We start from the raw sequence: 18,906 nt of genomic DNA on the forward strand, positions 1-18,906 counted from the left end.
AATACATTTTCTGCTGATTGACAAATTGTTTCAGCTCTAATCTATATAAAACAGGAGCATGCAGACATGTTTGTGCTATTTCTCATCTAAGAGGCCAGGCAGGTGTTCAAATTTAACCAATTATGAAAAGATGAGAAAGTTAAAGTAGAACTGAAACAAAAGAAATGGCTCATGCCAAAGGATGAAAATGCTCTACAAGGTGGGTATATTTCTATAGTCAATATCCAATGGCTGTTACTTTATAATAGTAAAAACAATGTTAGTCATTTTTCAATCTGCATTCATCAAGTCTAGTCAATTTTTACAGATTTACAAACTCTACAAACTCTGCATATAACAACCTCTATCCTTGGGCCCTTGATAAGAAAAAACCTTTAATGTGGAAAAAAAGGAAGAGCAACAGCTAGGATCTCAACTCCAGGATGGACAGAAATGCAACAGACGTGTGTACAGAGTAGACAGATTTAACTTAGAATATCCTGGATAACTGCATGACACAGCATTCACAGTTAATAATAAAACTTGATAAAAAAAAATATTCCTGTGGATTTCAGTCAGCCTGTAAAACTAAACTTTTCTGCTCATAACCCTCTTTCAACCTTCAGTCCTGCTTTCCTCCAGTATCTTCCACAGTTAAGTAGAAGTGGCCTACGTAGGCTGTACTTAGTCTGTCAGCAGGTACTGAAAACGCACCCTTTCTGCAAAGTAGCGTGTTTCTCAATCTCAAGAGGACAAATTACCCAGAAAAATCCACCTCATATGCGACATACAATACTTAATACACCCAAAGACCAAGCCAAAAAAGCATATTCTTGGTCAAAGTTGAACTTTTGTTTCATGGATTATACAGAGGGATTCCCCACTGCGCTGACATGTGGGGGAGAGCACACCTTTCTCAGAGTGATTTATGAATGGCTACAGGCCCAGATGTGGATCAGTCGACACTGGCAGCCTTAAGGGAGACAGACGCCTGTGTATCAAAGGGAGGAGCTGAAACACGCAGCACCAGGGGAGACTCACCATTTTCACATCAATAGCTCCGTGTGGACGGCACTTTAAAGACACGTCAAGTCTTAAAACCTGGGCCTGGACTTTCATGTACTGCAGAATTTATTTGCTTCACTATCTTCATTTTATGTGGTTCAGTTTCTAACTTTGTCTTGCTGAACAGAGAGGAGGGCCCCTGATTTGTTTAAAAAAAAACAAAAAAAATTACTGGGGGTTCTACTGTATGTGAGAGATATTTATTTATGTTAAGATGACATTTAAGTTTTGTTTGGTAGTGGCTGGTCTGTATTTTGAAGTATTTTCCTGATGTTTCCTGACTGTTTTCTTTGCAGGTGTGGTTTCAGAATCGCAGAGCCAAGTGGAGGAAGAGGGAGCGTTTTGGCCAGATGCAACAGGTCCGGACACACTTCTCTACTGCTTACGAGCTGCCTCTACTGACTCGGCCCGAGAACTATGCACAGGTAAAAAAACAAAAACAAAAAAAAAAACAAATACCAATCCATGCTACATACTGCTTCTAACAGGTTTTACAGTATGAAGTTTGTTTGCACTGCACATGGGACAGAACAAAGTACAGTCAAAGCAGAAAGACTGCAGACTAAATACATTCAACTTTTGAGGTTGCTGTCCATGGACTCGATTATCCCACAATGCAAAGCACAAAGGAAAGGGTGGAGCTGCTCATAGATAGAAAAAATTAAAATAACTTGTGGATGGTGAGGAAAATGCTCCAAAAAAAATTGCAAAACAAAACAAAAAAAAAAGTAACTACAACTAGTAACTACTAAACTTCTTGTGAAGTTTAATTGGCAGCAACTTTACAAAGTCACAGTTTGATTCACATCCAACATCACACATACTGAATCCGTTAGGTATCTGTTTCCCTTTAGTATAAAATTGTAAAGTATGTTGCTATTTTTGCATACTAACAGCTAAAACAGTATGCTATGACAGTTGGTAAGTAGTAAATACTGTATAGAATGAGTATGTAGTATGGATTTGAGACACAGCTTGAATATTACTATGCACAGGTACTCACGATACTACATCGGGTTTCACAATCATGAATGTCAAGGGTGAAAACAACGAACACCTTGTTTGCTTTAATGAGTAAAGTTTGTTTTCGTCATATTGTTGCTCTTATCCTCCAGATCCAGAACCCTTCGTGGATCGGGAGCAGTAGTGGAGCTTCTCCAGTGCCGGGCTGCGTCGTGCCTTGTGACTCTGTCCCCTCCTGCATGCCCCCTCACCCTCACGGTCCCGGAGGTGTCTCCGACTTCCTGGGCGTGCCCAGTCCAGGCAGCAGCCACATGGGACAGACACATATGGGCAGCCTGTTTGGGGGTCCCGGGATGGGCGGGGGAATCAATGGCTATGATCTCAATGTTGATCCAGATCGCAAGTCCTCCAGCATAGCTGCACTGCGTATGAAGGCCAAGGAACACAGTGCAGCCATCTCTTGGGCTACATGATGTCCCAGACCAGTTCCACCCTGCCCCCATAGGGCCCCCTTCTCCGGAGCAGCCATCAGCCAGCGCTGCGGGGGAGGAGGGACTTTTCCTGAGAGCACTAATGATAACACAGGTCAAATGAACAGGGAGAGACTATGGAGATAACAGAGGCCTTAACAGCGGCCAAAGCAACCAAGATAACAACTGTGACTGTGAAAATCAGCAGATGCTGAAATTGAGAAAAATACAGAGGTGTGACTTAGAAGAAGAGGTTACTTAGATATTGTTTTCATTCTTGATTCCTTTGATCTCTCAGGTCTCATTAAAATAAGGGGTTTATTCCCCGATAAACTGAGTATCATTCACATTAGTGATACATTTCAGTTAAATAAGCAATATACTAAACATGGTTTACAAAATACTTTCATAGAATACAGGAATTCAATGCCAAATCTAGCCATATCATACAGTATTTTCATTTACATTATTAAGCTTGATTCATACTATTTACTTCCTGTAGCTTATTTTTTCTATAACACCCATCCTGCCCCACTCACATTCTTTATGAGTGGGGCATACTGTATAAATGAGTTCAAATACAATTCTGAACATTAAGTATTTGCATTTTAAAAGCAATTTAAAAAACAAGGCTATTCCATGAGAGCAAACTCAGATTCATACGAAGTGCCAAGAGATTCTTTTTTGTCACTTTTCAGTGCAAACTGTCCAATATAGTAAAAACAATAATTGGTTACTAAAGAAAAGATTAACTCTGTCTTAAGCCTGTGGTGGCTGGTTTATGTCCCCGCAAAGAAGGACAGAAATTGAATCCAGTAAGTGAACAGAGTCTGACTGAGCAAGAACAGACATGACCTGTGCCAGTTTAGTCTGGGAGGAGGGCAGGCATGGGATTGGCAGCAATTTCAAACCAACGTGTCATTTCCTCCCCCAGGGCTGCTTCCACAGGTTCCCCTGCTAGGCTCAGGCCTCAGGTTACAGGAAACAGTGTGTCCAGTGGCAGACGAGGCACAGCAACGCACAGCAGCAGCCGTCAACACCGACTAACCACGCCAGCTCCAATCAGCAACCAACAGGGATAGACACACTTAATTAGCATCAAAGTTACCTGTCCCGCACTGCGAACACCACAGTACATCACAGGGTACATGAGGACATAGTGCACAAAGCTGTAATAATCAATTAATTGTAAGACAAGGGCTCAGCAGAGATGAATCTCGGATTCGTAGCTTTCTCACAGAATCCATTGCATGCCAGAGACTGCAGGCCGAATCAGTGGCCCTAATGGCCCTGAGGAGCATTCTGTAATGTTTAGGTAATGTGATGACATTACAGCTGGACTGCAGGAATGTGGTTAGTATGTCCAGTGATTGCAGGGGTGTCTCTGTGTGTTACCCCGCTGGAATAAGCTGGTCACCAGAGTTGGGCTGCAGGCTGAGGCTAGAGACAGACTTCATTAGTTTATTGGCTGATCCCTCTATGATGACTGCTGGGATAAATATCCATTTTCTTTCCCCTGTGTGGATGATGGCAGGAAAGTCTGTTTCTGCTCCTCATAGCTGATTGATCATTGTAACATTACAGCCCTCCTACTTGAGCGTAGGACTGCAACTAACGAGCATTTTCAGTATTGATTCATCTACAGATTGTTTTCTCGATTATACAATTAATTGTTTGGCCAAAAAATGCCATGGAATATTTAAAAATGACAATTTCTCAAGGACAGTCTCCTAAAACCCAGTGTGACCTCTTCAAATGTCTTGCTTTGCTGCCTAAAACCCAAAGATATTTGGTTTTTCTATCAGATAAGATAAAAAAAAAAAAAGTCAAAGACTCGACCAAATGTTTGGCATTTTTGCTTGAAAAATGACTTAAAATGAATATGAGAGTTCGGTATTTTTAATAATTCCTAACGTATAAAGATTTTGTTTCAAAGTTTTCCTTCTTTACAAGCAAAGGAAAAAACATTTACTAATTCCTACAGGCATCCAAAATTCCTTGGGAAAATTGATTGGTGTTCAAGTCCTTTCCTGACAACAGCAAGTAAGTTAGGTGATAACGTGACGATTACTTTGATATAGATTTTGTTGGATGTGAGGGCCAAAAATCAAAAACCTCAAAATTTCAAGATAAAAACCGGATGTGGTCAAAAATAAATATATGCATGACATCATGTGTGACTGAATTCCTACTCTGTCGAGTTGACTGTGTTTGTCTCCTCGCTGGTCCTCCCTCAGTGCTCCACTCCTCAGCAGCTCCGTCCATGTTGATACTACTGAAATAAAGCAATTGAAATCCATGGTTATAATGTCGTATTGTGTGAATGTGAACAATATAAACGATATTGTTCTTTTTCTTGTACATTTGTTTTGCTTATTTGTCAAATAAAGAATCTCCAGAGATAAATCAATGAAGTATTACAGTAATATTGCCAAGAATTGTAAAATTATGTTCTGTGTGTTATTCTGAAGAAGTTGCTCTTGACTTTTACCGAGGTTGAAATTGCTTTCTAATTTTCTTATGGCTTCAAGCAGCTTTTTGTATATTAATCAAGTATTTCTACTTCTGATTGTGACTTTATAATGTGCCGTTGCAATAAGTTATTGCACTTACAGTGTGTGAGAAGTTGTTTTTTTGTTTTTGTTTTTATTTTAATTTCAGTGGGACAGTAGTGTCTTTGCTAAAGCCAGAGCCGTTTGGTTTTGGGCCCCAACAGTCAAGAACTGTCCCCTGAGTCCGTCCACATTTAGCGCCATGAACATCACAAGCATCACTGACATCTTTTTAAGGTGCTGGACCTTTGTTTGTACAGAAGTAACTTGCTCTGTCTGTTGTTGATGGTTTTGAAGTGATTTTGAAATAAATGAACCTCCAATGGTTAAATGAGTTCAGATAGTTTCTTCTTTAGAGGTTCTCAATCAGTCTCTTACTTTAACCGATGGGGGTTCTAAAGGATCAAACCAGTGTAAATTGGAACAGTTTTGGTTATTTGTCATGAGAGGTTTCTGTGTTTGCGTTTTTGGGCTTAATTGGGAAAAGGTGATTTCACATCCTTTTACACGTCAGGATTTAGCAATTTTTGAATCACTCAATGACAGTTGTTGAGTTGTATGCAGGTCTCAATCACATCTGATTAAACCACACCAACACAGTCTTGTGAAACAGACTATATTATGCTCTATGATAGACACTTAATAATGCAGTGAGCGTAACACTGATATTTCGGATACTTATGATTCTTCATCAATTTCCGTCGTCACTAAGAAGTGTAGTGTCACACAATGTAATTTTCACATATGTAAAATGCAATTTCACATTCACATTTTGACACTCAAAAAAAATAGCTGAGGGTAAATATAGTAGATTATATAGTAAATTGTGACTGTTTTCAGCACATAATCCCCTGTGAAATAAATTTTTTTCAATTTTAAAGATCAGTTTTTGACCAGAATGAGCAAACAAGATATAATGTGTTAAAAAGTGAGCTTTAGAGGTGCTGGTAGGCAGATTTTGTTATCTTTGGACTGAGCAAGGCTAGCTCTTTACCCCTGTTTTCAGTCTTTGTGCTAAGCTAAGTTAATGGCTGTGGGCTGTAGCTTCATATGTAATGGACAGATGTGAGAAATCAATCTTAGAATAGGCATGTTTGAAGAAATTTTAACTATTCCTTGAGTAAATTATAAAAACTTTGACTGTTACTTAATTAGTCTTGAAGATGTTTTTCCTTAAAAATACTGATATATTGCATGGTCGCAATAGTGATCTACAGACTTTATATAGTCTATGCCTTATGAACTGCTAACCAACAGAATAAGACCAGCGATTATTACACAGATACCCCAACAACTGAGAGGAAGTGACATAAAGAGCTTAATACAAAAAATGCACTGACAAATTACCAAAATACTTAATATATCACCGACTCAAGATGAATGTATGTGCGTGCGTCACTGTGTGTGTGTGTGTGTGTGTGTGTGTGGTTAAACTTGGATGATATGTGATCTCATCTTTTTTCTCGCATCAGCAGCTTCCAGATGGGATGCTCTGCCCGAGCCATTAGGCCGAAAGTTAAGCCTAATAGTCTGAATGGGCCTTAAATACCTCCAGGTGGTCTTTGGCTAACAGTCTAGCAATGGCCGGGGTGAGAGAAAGCTGTCATGCAATACAGTATGCAACATCATTTTACACAGATGTTCTTTGTTTCTGCAAAACGAGCTCTATCATGCAACAAAACAGTCTTCAGAAAAACATTTTCATAAGCACTTCAAAAACTTTTCCTACACAACAAAAACTATCTGTAATCAATCCACCCTTTATTTCAAAGTTTGTGCTGAATATCATCCACAGAAGGAACAACCACTTAGGACAACTCTCACGTAAGACAAAGGGAAGGCATGGCCAGGAAAAAAAAAAAAAAAAAAAAAAGATAACGTGTGCCAATTCACATCTTACCATTGCTGTGGTCTTTGCCCTGCAAAGAATGTTGGAGCCCTCCCATCTCTGCTCGCTCCCAGCAACAATTGCTGTCTTTTCCACAGTTGTGCAAGAGTTTAACTGGAGCACTCTGATCGCATGAGAATGTGAAAACTCAAGAGAAGCCTGCTGTCACCCACTTAAGCCTCCAGCTCTAGTTGAGGAACTGGAGATCATCAATAGGACTGCAATGGAAGGGGAGAGAGGAACTGCTTCGGCACAGGATTGTACATGTCAGATGAAATACTTATCATAAAAACACCCATTTCCTCTGTTATGTGCTTTTAATGGCAACAATGGTAATAACAATAAACTTAAATTACATAGAACCCTACAAAACAGCATTATAAAATTGCACTATTACAAAACCGCTGGCGATATTCTTCTATTTTGAATTCAAAAACTCCCAAGAAAAGACCAAAACCAACAATACAGATGGGTACATAAGTATTTGGGCAGTGACACAAGTTTCATAATTTTGCCTCTGTACACCACCACGATGGATTTGAAACTCAGCCATTAGGATGTGACTGAAGTGCAGACTTTTAGCTTTAATTCATGGACATCCACAATTGCCAATTTTCCTTCCTTGAGATGCTTTGCCAGGCCATTACTGTAGCTGCCCTCAGTTGGTGCTTGATTGTGGGTCTTTCTGCCCCAAATTTTCTTCTGTCTTCAGTAAGTGAAATGCATGCTCCATTGGGGTGAGGTCAGGTGACTGACTTGGCCATTGAAGAATATTCAATTTCCCTGCCTTGAGAAGCTCTTGGGTTGCTTTCGCAGTATGTTTTGGGTCATTATCCATCTGAAGTGTGAAGCACTGTCCCATCAGTTTTGCAGCATTTGGCTGAACCTGAGCAGATAGTATAGCCCTAGACACTTCAGAATTCATCCTGCTACTTCTATCAGCAGTTGCATCATCAATAAACAACTGTTACCCGGTTCCACTGACAGCCATACATGCCAAAGCCATAACACTGCCTCCACCATGTTTGACAGATGATGTGGTATGCTTTGGATCATGAGCTGTTCCTTTCCTTCTACATACTACAAGTGAATCTGGTACAAGGCTTTTTTTATATGTTTTCTGGCAAAGTTTAATCTGGCCTTTCTGTTCTTGAGTGTTACCAATGGTTTGCACCTTGTGGTAAACCCTCTGTATTTACATTCATGAAGGTATCACTTGATTGTAGACTTTGACTTTGATACACCTACCTCATCGAGAGTGTTTTTGACCTGGCTCGATGTTTTGAAGGGTTTTTCTTCACCAAGGAAAGAATCCTGTGATCATCCACTTTAGTTGTCTTCTGTTTTGGTATTGCTGAAAATTTTGGTATTACCAAAATTGCTTCCGCATTTTGGTATTGCTGAGCTTATCAGTGAATCCTGCTTTTTAAGAATGTACCAAATTGTTGATTTGGCCACTCCAAAAGTTTCAGCCATCTGTCTGACAGGTTTGTATTGTTTTTCAGCCTAATGATGGCCTCCTTCATTTGCATCGTCACCTTTGTGGACCGCATATTGAGAATTCCCATGAACAGCTACCAAATGGAAAGTAAAAACTTGGAATCAAAAACAGACATTTTAAATGCTTAATTTGTCATGAAATAACGTGGGAACAGGCCACATCTGGCCATGAAACTGATTGTCAGTCAACTGTCCAATTACTTTTGAGCCTCTGAAAATGAGGGTCTATATATAAAAATGGCTTTAATTCCTCAATGGTTAATGCGATATTTTTGTTAAATGCCTTGAATTAAAGCTAAAAGTCTTCACTTCAATCACATCTTGATGGCTTGATTTCACATACATTGTGGTCGTATACAAAATTATGAAAATTGTGTCCAAATATTTATGGCCTCAACTGTATGTTAGTCCGTCTGTCACTGCTCTCTGACTTCCCTGGCTTGTCTGTGGTTCTCAACCCTAAGCTCACTGGTTCCTCCTGAAGATGTAAATCTTTAAAACACAGTCCAAAATACATATCCTTTTAATTTTTAAAATGGCAAAATCATTTCCTAAAACAGCTTGGCACTGCAGTTTTTAGTAAATTTTACTCTAACAGGAGTAAATTGTGCATTTGTTGAGGAGTATTTGCAGCAGCAGGACAGTATTATGTTGGATTCCCTCAAAATAAAGTATGGTGCCCATGACAATATTAATGAAGGTGCATGTCAGCTGGTGCAGAAGTGTGGCTGTTACTGATATGTTTTTAATAGTTTTTGGAAAACAATGGAGCTCTATGGGTCAGAGGAATAAATTTTATCAGGCTTCAGTTACGGAGATGATACTTTTTAGGACAAATTCATTGTTGGTATTTTCATTGGATTTGTTGAGAGTACGAAAAATACAGAATATCACTAGGCAGACTTATTCTTTAATAATTGATGATAAATCATCTGGAACACACCAACTGTGACCCTTTCGAGACCATCTTACTACAGCTGACAGAGTTTGGTGGTCACAAGAGCGATAAAATCAGAAACCCAAAGGACAAAATGGAGCACTAGTTAAAGAGACATTCCCCCAGCCTCTGGACTCCCCATCTGTCTAAAACACGGGTAGATGAGATAAATAAACACTTGCAGGGAGGAAGAGCAGCCCACTGTGCCCTGAACAGCACTCATTAACCCTAATAGGTCACGCTGCTCCAGCCAGGCTCCACTGACACCCTTAATAGAAGCCTGCATGGTTAAGGGACCATGAAGACCATTAGGGCACTTCAAAGTTCACCCCGCCACATTAGGGCCCTGCTGATATGGCAAAGAGGGGACAGATCCAATTCCTCATTCACTACTTTATTTTTCCATCAGTTGGCCTGTCAATCAGTCTGCTCCATAAACAAGTGGATGCTTGAGCTGCTCATTAAGGGCCATCGTTAGCAAGGCCAAGGCTGTAAATCAGCACTTATATCAGCTTACAGCAAAAAAAATTCTTAAAGATCATATTTTAGAGCTGACACTTTGGCTTACACTATTAAATGACTAGTTGGAAAATAAAATAGCTGCTTGCACTGTAAATCAAATTTATCCATTCACCTATGGACCCATAAAATGACTCCTATGAACTAAAGAAGACTGGAGCCAAAGGAAAATGACAAGCACACTCAACAGTAAAAAAAACCTCTAACACACTCAGACGTGTAAATTCATACAGGCCATGTTTGCTACTCTGAAACCAAAGTCAACCTCATCCAAATAACTTCAAGTGCCATCTTGTTGTAAGTCAAAATAGCCAACAGAAGCTTGATATATTGATGCTGTTCTAAGGGACATAAAAGGCAGCTCAGTCTCCTGCTGTGGCCATAAGTCAGCACTACAGCTCCTCTGCACGGCTTTGTGGAGAGGAGCATGGATACCTCACTTCCCAAAGTCCCTTCTTATGGTGTCTCTGGCTCTGGGTTAGCCTTTCCTATCAACTTATCTACAGCTCCACTCTATCACTTTCATCTCTTCTGATGCTCATACTATCGAGGATATGTGCAGAGCTGTAAATTTGAAAATAAATAGGTCATGCCTAATCAAAATGCATGTGTGTGTTCTTACTAGATGGTTTACTTGTAAGTAAGAATGAGTGAGGGACATTAAAGTTGGCAGAATAAGTGGTCCTCTCCTTCTTCACTTAATACTGAGGTGCGCTAAGGAGTTACTGTTTAAAAGACTTAAGAGGACCATTGCTGGACCATCAGGAACATTCTGTACTTTACCAGACCATAAGGAAATAACATGATGTGGCAATTTATTTATTTTTTTAGAGTATTACCTTGGTATGGCACAGTCTGTCTGTGCTGTAAATTTCCTCATCCCTCCCTGTCATGTCCTGAGCAGAAATATACTGATTCTGAACTAAGTAACCAGTCTGTCATCACCAGCTTTCACCATTCAGCAGTACATAAAAGTGTTGTGAGGCCACTATCTTAGTGTTGCTGAGTAGTCTTTTCTGTTTTTTTAACTTAGTAAGTAATCCACAATGAAATACAGAGCAAAAATAGTTGTCAATAAATAAGAAGAAGAAAAAAAAAAAAACTGGCTACGGTGCAAAAAAGGTTAGCAGCCCCTGGGCAAGCCCCAAGTGAGTCCATCAGAGCGAGCATCTTCCCATGTCTGAGAAGGTATCAGCTCACTTTGTTAATCTGTGGTCAGTATACTGCCTCTCCTCTATTTTCCCATCAGCTGACAGTGGCCACCAAACAGCTGATGCCCTGCCAGCTGCCTGAGAGGCATCTCTGTGGTCTGTTACCATGGAAACAGCCTGAGGAGAGCTCACATCATTCACCGACTCCCACTAATAAAACTTCAGTTTATTAGAGTGTGGAAATGTCTAGTGTGGCTTTCTGACATGCAAACATAAACAGAGAGGGAAAGGATTTAAAGTGGTACTGACACATGGGAGTAAGTTTGGCCAGGCTAAAAGAGGTGAATGGCGTGGATGTAACCACTGGGTCAGTGGGTTAAATCAGCACTCATGTATTGCTGCAGAACAGCAGCATTCTTAAAGTAACAGGCAAATATAAACGTGCATATTCTCAAAAGCATTATATACAAGACTAGGTTGGTTAAGTTTATAAAAGCAGCTTTCTTTTTGTATTTACTGGACACATATGGTAGACATAAATAATGTGACTGATAAAACATGCTTCAACTGTCAGTTGGCATGCTGTAGCAATGAAAAGACTCACCCTGTTGATGCTTTTTTTTTTTTTTTTTTTTTTTTAAACTTTGCCCATGTGCAGCCTTTTAAAATTTAGGAGTCAACATACTGAAACCAGCAGCCTGTCCGCTTATTCCCTCCTCACACTCTTCAATTTTTTTTTATCAGCCTATGTGTCTAACCCCCTCAACCTCTCAGCTCCAGAGCAGCATTTTGTCTCTTCTCTTGGCAATATGCTTCCAATTATGAATCTTGTGAATATGGGGGCGGTGAGGCATCCTTCTGATTTATTGTGCACTCAAGTCCGGCCTTGTTTTGTGCATGTGCACACGAAGCCCTCCTGCTGCAGAGCTCAAAGGTCAGACATACACAACAGTTGACCTCTCATGGACTCATGTGCACTGGATCACCATGAACCTGATTGACAGGCAGAAATGGCAGCTCAACGGTGAAGGCCACAGGGTGAGAAAATCTGGTGTGCAATGAGGAACTAAGCACTGCATTAGTCTCCAGCTGTGAGGAAACTTGGCAACACAGAAACATAGGGCGAACAGAGAAAGTGGAAAAAGAAACAAAAAAGCAAAACAAAGAGATAACTAATGAGGAAAGATGAAGTGGCCTCTTACAGTCAGTATCATTTGGCTAAAGGCTGGCTACTAAACTTTATTCTTCTCCTTTGTAACCGTAGAGCACTTTGCGGTCTTCTCACGTGGGATAGCTCAGGCCATCTATTTGTAGTATTCAGCTAAATCCAAGTCCTGTGGACTGAAAACACATGCTCCACAAGTGAGTCACAGAGCACAAGAGATCTCTCAAGACAGTGGTGATGCTTGGCCTGAGAAACGACCCATCCCTAAAGACTAATTTCCTGGCCTTTTCAGCTAACTTCCTGTTTCACACTGGGTCATGGGCACCGCACTGCGTCACAAAGGCTGTCTGGTCGAGTCCAAGGCCACTGGTTCTGTGGGACTTGGTAGCTGTAGGACAATTCAGTGGTTCTTTACCACAGCAACAAGGCCTGGCTGTTACAGTGGGCTGCAGCATTATTTGGCTTGGTGCGCGTCCTGTATATCAAACTGTGTTGTTGAGTATATTTTTAGATTCTCACATTTTCACACTGGGTTCTGTGGTCTCATCGCAGCAGATGTGAATTGTCTGGCCCTGGTATGGTTTCTGTTGAACGGTCCTCAGGGGCTTCTCCAGGCCCTTTAACTTCCCACCGGACCTAACACTTTTCAAACTGGATAAACACAACACAAAGGAGAAACGTAGGTTTTATGTTAGAGGATGGGGTATTACATGCAGGAAAAAGGGACTCTCTAACTCCCCTCAGCACGCATAAATCATCAAGCAATGAAAGTTTCCTCTCCAAACAGGGGGCTAAAACAAACTGAACACGGAGCCCCACCTCTCCCCCATCCCTCACTCTCTTCTCCCTTTTTCCTGGGAGGAATTTTTATGAGGAAAGAAGAGATGTAGTGTGCAAGACTACACTGGAGCAAAGAGGTAAATACTGCAACATCAATCGTTTGCAGTGACCCCAAACTACAAAAAAAAAATCAAACATTATTTTAAGGGCTTTTACAGAGGTTTTTCTAACAGCAGTAGGGCTACAAATCCTACTACTGTAACTGGTAACACATTGAGAACAAAGGAGTGTTCTTGAATGTATGTTGTTCTGTTTTTGTTCTTCTGTTAAGATTTGTTACATACAGAAGATCCAATAGCTTTTTCAATTATTTTTCTCGTGGCCACAATTAAGACAGAAAATGTTGACATGATGCTCTGAAAGGAGTTTTACCACTAACTGTCAATTTATATCACTAATTCTAAGCAGATTTATTTCGTTATTTTTGGTGTTCTTCAGCAAAATGACAGTGACCTCTACTGTGTATGATATGACAAACAGAAAAGATTCCCACAGTATGTCAAAACAATGTTTGCGTTAGATGGATTTTTGCCAGATTTTGAAACTCAGCTGCTTTCAGTTTGATTGCATGGGTCCAAATTTGATTCAGACTTCATCAACCAAGAGACACAAGCAATGGCCGCAGTCTTACAAAATGGCTATTACAGTATATTGCCCGCTATGATGCCACTGGGAGGGCTGCTCTTCAAGCTAGTGTTAATACCCCTTATATGTGATGTGACACGAGCGTGCTGGAGTGGGTAAACCACCAGGATCAGGAGCTGCTCGTTCTGGCCACCAGTAACACTTAGCAGCTGTTAAATGCTCAGTGAGATCTTGACCTGCACCATTGCAGACACTTCAAACGGGAGGGTAGGGAGGGGGGCACTGACATGCCGACTGCTACTGGTGCTTACTTTCTGATCAGCAGGTCAAACACAAAATGTGCCTAAAATACCAAAGACACACTGTTTTAATTTGAGGGTCTGGCCTTATAGTCATGTCAAATTTGCTTCAGTCAACACTTGGAGTTTGTAGGATGAAAATTTCAGCCCTCCTGAGAGTCATTGCATTGGACCTAAAGGCTTACAGAGTAAATGAAAGGGCACCATGTAACATATGTATACAGATGGTGTTATGTTATATCAGCGTGGCAAGAAGTGACATTCATTTCTCATTTTTTTATCTATGAAAGTGCAAATACACTTCATTTTTTCATTATGCAAAACACATCACCTACATTTAAAATAATTACGAATAAATACTTGTTTAAATCCTCGTGTTTATGTCAGAAACAGTCATAAATACAGTCGTCCCTTCTTGTTAAGGCTTAGAAAATATACATCTACAAGTGGTAGATGGAGGAGTAGTAGGAATGCTGCTGCCCTCATGTGGTGAGTGAAATAATTACTGGCTGTTACCTTCAGTGTTGGCTGGTGAATATTAACATTTCAAGCAACCAGTTGTAAGAAGTAAGAATGTCAGGGCATTTACCGCAAGCTAATAAGTAATAGTAAGAGTGAAGACACTGATAGACGTTATTGTTAGTTTCTGAGCAGGTCAGAAGAATATGTAGTTTTGTGAGATGCTGCAGTTGGATTTTCTATATTTATGATTCAGTTTGGTTACAACTCACTTAATACCAGTGGTTACTGCTTTGGGACCATTCTCGATTGCCCACAGCATACTACAAGAAACAGAGCTGCATATTTCTCGTTTTATTTGAGGTGACAGTAATGAGCTCCAGTATATGGTAATGATGCAGGGAAACTAAAAAGAAGTCAGCTGACTGTTTTTGGTTCACCTTGCACTTAACAAGCATTCACAGATTTCCAAAGTCTAAAAATGTTCTTAATAAGCCTCTTAGGAAAACTGTAATCATATGTTCTGTTGTGTAGATTATTTCAGCCACTTCACCGTCACAATGTTAGCAACCAACAGGTTAAAACATTACATATTTAAAAAACAAAAAAAACAAAACCCATGTAAATATACTCCTTGAGATATAAAATGTAATGAATGTAAGTATTCAGGAGTTTAGTTTGAAAGTGCAGTAATAATTGTTATTTTACCTTAAAGGAGGTTAAACTACTTAATCAACTAAGTACTTTAAATTACCTTGTGAATAGTACTTTAAATAATGAATGATAATAAAAAGTATCTTTATATATGCACTGCCATATAATATAAAAATAATTCAATTGTAAAAGAGAATTACTGGGCCATACTGAAGAATATTTGCAGAGCTTATACAGTAATGTTCATGTGGCTACAGAATAAAGTACTCCTGTCTAAAACGCAAATTTAAAAAAAACCTTCATCTGGGTTTGTATTTCCCAAGATGAAGTGTTAAAAAGAAGCAGAAGGAATGAGAGTGATGTCCTTTTCTTGGACCTAATATATAACAAACCCTCCATGACATCCATCCTATATTAAACTGCTGTTAGTTTTGCTCTCAGAAACGATCTAATGCGAGTTACGCAAAAAGGTTATTCAATTGCAAGCCTCGAAGGTTAGCCACCAAAGTCTCTCGCAGCCAAGCTATCTCTGAAAAAAATAGCTGTTTACATTGTAACAATCATTCACCTGCTGCCGAACAGATAAATACATAGCTCAACAAGTGGTTTACCAACAATGTAACAGATAAACTGTGATAAGAGACAGAGTTATTACAGACATACAGTAAGTAACCACTGAATTTCTTTCCTGCCGTTTCTTCACTCGTCAACAGTGCTGAGCAGAGGGAAGCTTTAGCTCACTCTGTGTTGTTTGTTTGAAATGAGCCCCAATTTAGCCAGAGTGCAGAGCAAATGAGCCAAAAACAACACAGCTTTGTGCAACTGTTGAGGTTGAGATGTCTATGTGGAGATTTACTAATTGTTAGATATAAGCCAGACTCTGTGTGTGCCTTTGAGAAACCAGTCCCAGAGGGAGCTGAATAAAACTAAAGATGGAAAGAACACTTCCAGAGAGATGAGTGGAAACAAGCTCCAACAGTAAGGTAGAGGGAGGTGTGGAGAAGGATGGCACAAATCTCTGTCTGTAAGCAGCCATAGCAAATTCTGGGGGGCAACATGGAAAGAGTGAATGAGTAACATCTGTTGTGCTTGACTGGGGAACCGAAGTCCAGATATCCAGATATGTCAAGCCCCTGGGATAGTACACTACACTCTCACAATTTTGATGTTACACTCCAGCCACTTTGCCCACCCGAAACCCCTCATCTGTCTCTCACGTGTAAGAATAAAGCTGGGGAGGCTCCACAGAGGCAATGCAGGAAGCCGTGCTGAATTCTGAGAGCCTTTAATAGCATTTTAATAGTCGGCTAACACAGGCTCACCAGTACATCTTAAACCCATTCTTTAGCCTGATGAGGGTGCTCTTTTCCAAAGAACGGATGCCGTAATGTCCTCATTGTCTACAGTGGGAGTGGAAGTGATGTGGTACATTACAGAGGTTGATATGGCTGCATATTAAACACTTGATGGACTTCATGCTCTCCTCCCCAATTCAAATATCAGGGCATCAATAACATAAAACAAATCAATTAATACTTTAGTGTATAAAATGGCAAAAAATACAGTCCAAAATCCAAAGATATTTTATTTACAATGACCTAACATGAGCATCAATCCTCAAAAATTAAAAGCTGAAATCTTGGAAAGTTTGGTATTTTTTTTCTTAATAAATGACATGTTGAAATTTTGAAAAAAAAAATGCTGAAATATTGTTGGGAGTTGATGCATACAGCGAAAAGTTACTGCATTTCTTTGTTGTTGTATTTTGCGGTTGTTTCGTCTCTCTTTTCTGGTGGTTCTGCGTCAATTCGAAGGGATGCCGTAGCACAGGGCCCCCTGACCCAATGGGCCTGTGCCCAGTAGGCCTGTGTAGCAATCTATCCATGATTCACCTTCATTAGTTTTTATGTTTACATGAAATCAACTGAGTGTGAAACGGGCTCTTTAACGGTGTCAAAAATCCCACTTCTTTTAACTTGTTTTGGTCAGAGACAGGCACAACTGCCGTACGGTTGAGCGTGAGCCACTCTCATCAAACAGCAGTCAGCCATATTAACCTGCTGTTACTAGGGCTAGCCCAAAATGACGGAACCAATTTTTTGGGGTATTATTTGCAAGTTTGATGCCACTCGAGTTTACGCTGGAACGAACTGCCCGCGGGAAACAGCCATATCCGTTTTCTAGAGTCTTACATTGACGAAAGCATTCATTCCCTGTTCACCGCCTGTTCGGCTTTCAAACTGACCGCCACAGTCTTATCAATGAGAGCATGTACAACCTTAAATAGAGCTTGGATAAAAAGCTCACTTTAGTGCCGTGTGACAAAGGTTAGCTTGCTTAGTGACTGACAGCCTGTAGCTGTGTGCCCCCGATGCTGAGAGGGCTACAAACCCCAAACGCACCATCTACCCGACTCCGCTCCCTTCATATCTTGTTTAGCCTGTGGATTTTGGTTTTAGTTACACGACCTTTGGTGTCTGTTAGTGGTAATAACTGTTTTGCATTTTGATTTTAATAGTTTTAATCACACCCAGGTCATTTCTTCTTTCTGCTACTTTCATGGTACAACATACATAGAGGGTTGGCAGAGATTTGCTTATGTACTTGTGTAACAGCACACAAGTAGCATCAACGCGGTATTATCACAGTGATTTATGTTACCTGCAACTTTTGTATTTCGGGAGGATAATGAAGCATATTCTTAATTTCCACTTGAAGAAGGCATATCGCGTTAGTGTGCTGTACTCTTGTGGCCTGATAGGTGAGTCTGCAGCCGGTATATAACGAAGGTAAAAAAAAAAGGGTTCGAACGTCCGGCACTAGCTGTTGTTACTAAGCAACACGGTGGTACGCTGTTGAACGTTCCGCTCGTGACATTTGAATTCTGACGTAACGTGACAAATATGGCCGTTGGAACACCTAGCAAACCGGCGACAGGAGATAAAACCGAAACAAGGCCAAAGGTGGAGCGGGACACTGAACTTACATTGATCAGGTGCCACAGACGGGGACTCCAAAGTGATGTTCGTGTTGCTCCGTGCGTACCGACTGTGAATACGAGCACTTGTTCGCCGACAGGTTCACGTGCAGTAGCCATCTTCTTTTGACGTGTTTCTGCCCCCTAGCGACCCAAGAGTCCGTCGGCTTCAAATGAATCTTGACTGCTCTGCGGTGTTGAGCCGGAATTAGTTTGGAATTTTTTCGGCTGCACAAAAAAATAAAGATTCACAGGCTATTTCTGAGTCAAGGGCAATCCGTCACACCTGACAATCAGTCATCTGCTGACAAAAAAAAACAGGAGGGTTGCTAATGTGCAAGTGTTTTGGAGAAACTGATGAGAAGGACAAAAGTTGGTGTAGACCACAGGGACCTATATTTATATTTTTCCTGTTTTTTCTTCACTTGTCAAAATATCTTTGTAAGCGTTAAATTTTTGGACAAGTCTCAAATGTCCCTGCTGACGTGAACAAAGCTGGAGCTGAAGCTCCGTCGAATGGGTTTTAGTTTAAACTTTAGTGTCTTAATTTACACAATTACTGCAGCTTAAGATATTCAAGAACTAGACAGGTTTGTACAACAACAATCTGAGAGGCCTACCTGAAGTCTCACTCATGTGTCGGCGCTAAGCCAGGCTGAAAGTGTTTCTTTTGTGAAACCACTCCTTGTTAAGACAAATACAGGGCATATTTTGTACTTGACAAAAACTTACATCATCATCATCATCATGTTCTGTATGTGCACAACCACTTCTTCAGCTATAGATTCAGTTATAGATTTTTGTGTGTCAGATATTTCCATTATTTTTTTTTGTCTCAGTATGCTCTACTAATGTTCACACAAATTTCACAAATGGTGCTTTTCATTTTCATTCTTGGTGCCG

The 18,906-nt window shown here is 40.3% G+C and overlaps 1 protein-coding gene and 1 long non-coding RNA gene across 6 annotated transcripts in view; one reads left to right on the plus strand and one right to left on the minus strand.

Moving 5' to 3' along the window:
* Nucleotides 1–2,480, plus strand: part of alx4b (ALX homeobox 4b) — a 16,226-nt gene extending 13,746 nt beyond the window's left edge. Inside the window, exons 3-4 of the mRNA XM_040134051.1 lie at nt 1,361–1,469; nt 2,160–2,480. Coding sequence (XP_039989985.1) covers nt 1,361–1,469; nt 2,160–2,480 — 430 coding nt within the window. The remainder of the gene's footprint in view (nt 1–1,360; nt 1,470–2,159) is intronic.
* LOC120793732 overlaps nt 1–18,097 on the minus strand; it is a 23,441-nt gene extending 5,344 nt beyond the window's left edge. Inside the window, exons 1-5 of one of the 5 annotated variants that reach the window (XR_005708028.1) lie at nt 18,013–18,097; nt 12,709–12,840; nt 6,930–7,135; nt 4,670–4,749; nt 2,330–3,533 (exon numbers count right to left, since the gene is read on the minus strand). This is a non-coding gene — a long non-coding RNA (uncharacterized LOC120793732). Of the gene's footprint in view, nt 1–2,329; nt 3,534–4,669; nt 4,753–6,929; nt 7,136–12,708; nt 12,841–18,012 lie in introns of those variants that run through there. The other 4 variants (XR_005708027.1, XR_005708026.1, XR_005708025.1 and 1 more) reach the window with 4 other exon arrangements.
* Between the last annotated feature and the right edge of the window lie 809 nt (nt 18,098–18,906).

Source organism: Xiphias gladius, chromosome 8, assembly GCF_016859285.1.
Source record: "Xiphias gladius isolate SHS-SW01 ecotype Sanya breed wild chromosome 8, ASM1685928v1, whole genome shotgun sequence".
Taxonomy (NCBI): Eukaryota; Metazoa; Chordata; class Actinopteri; order Istiophoriformes; family Xiphiidae; genus Xiphias; species Xiphias gladius.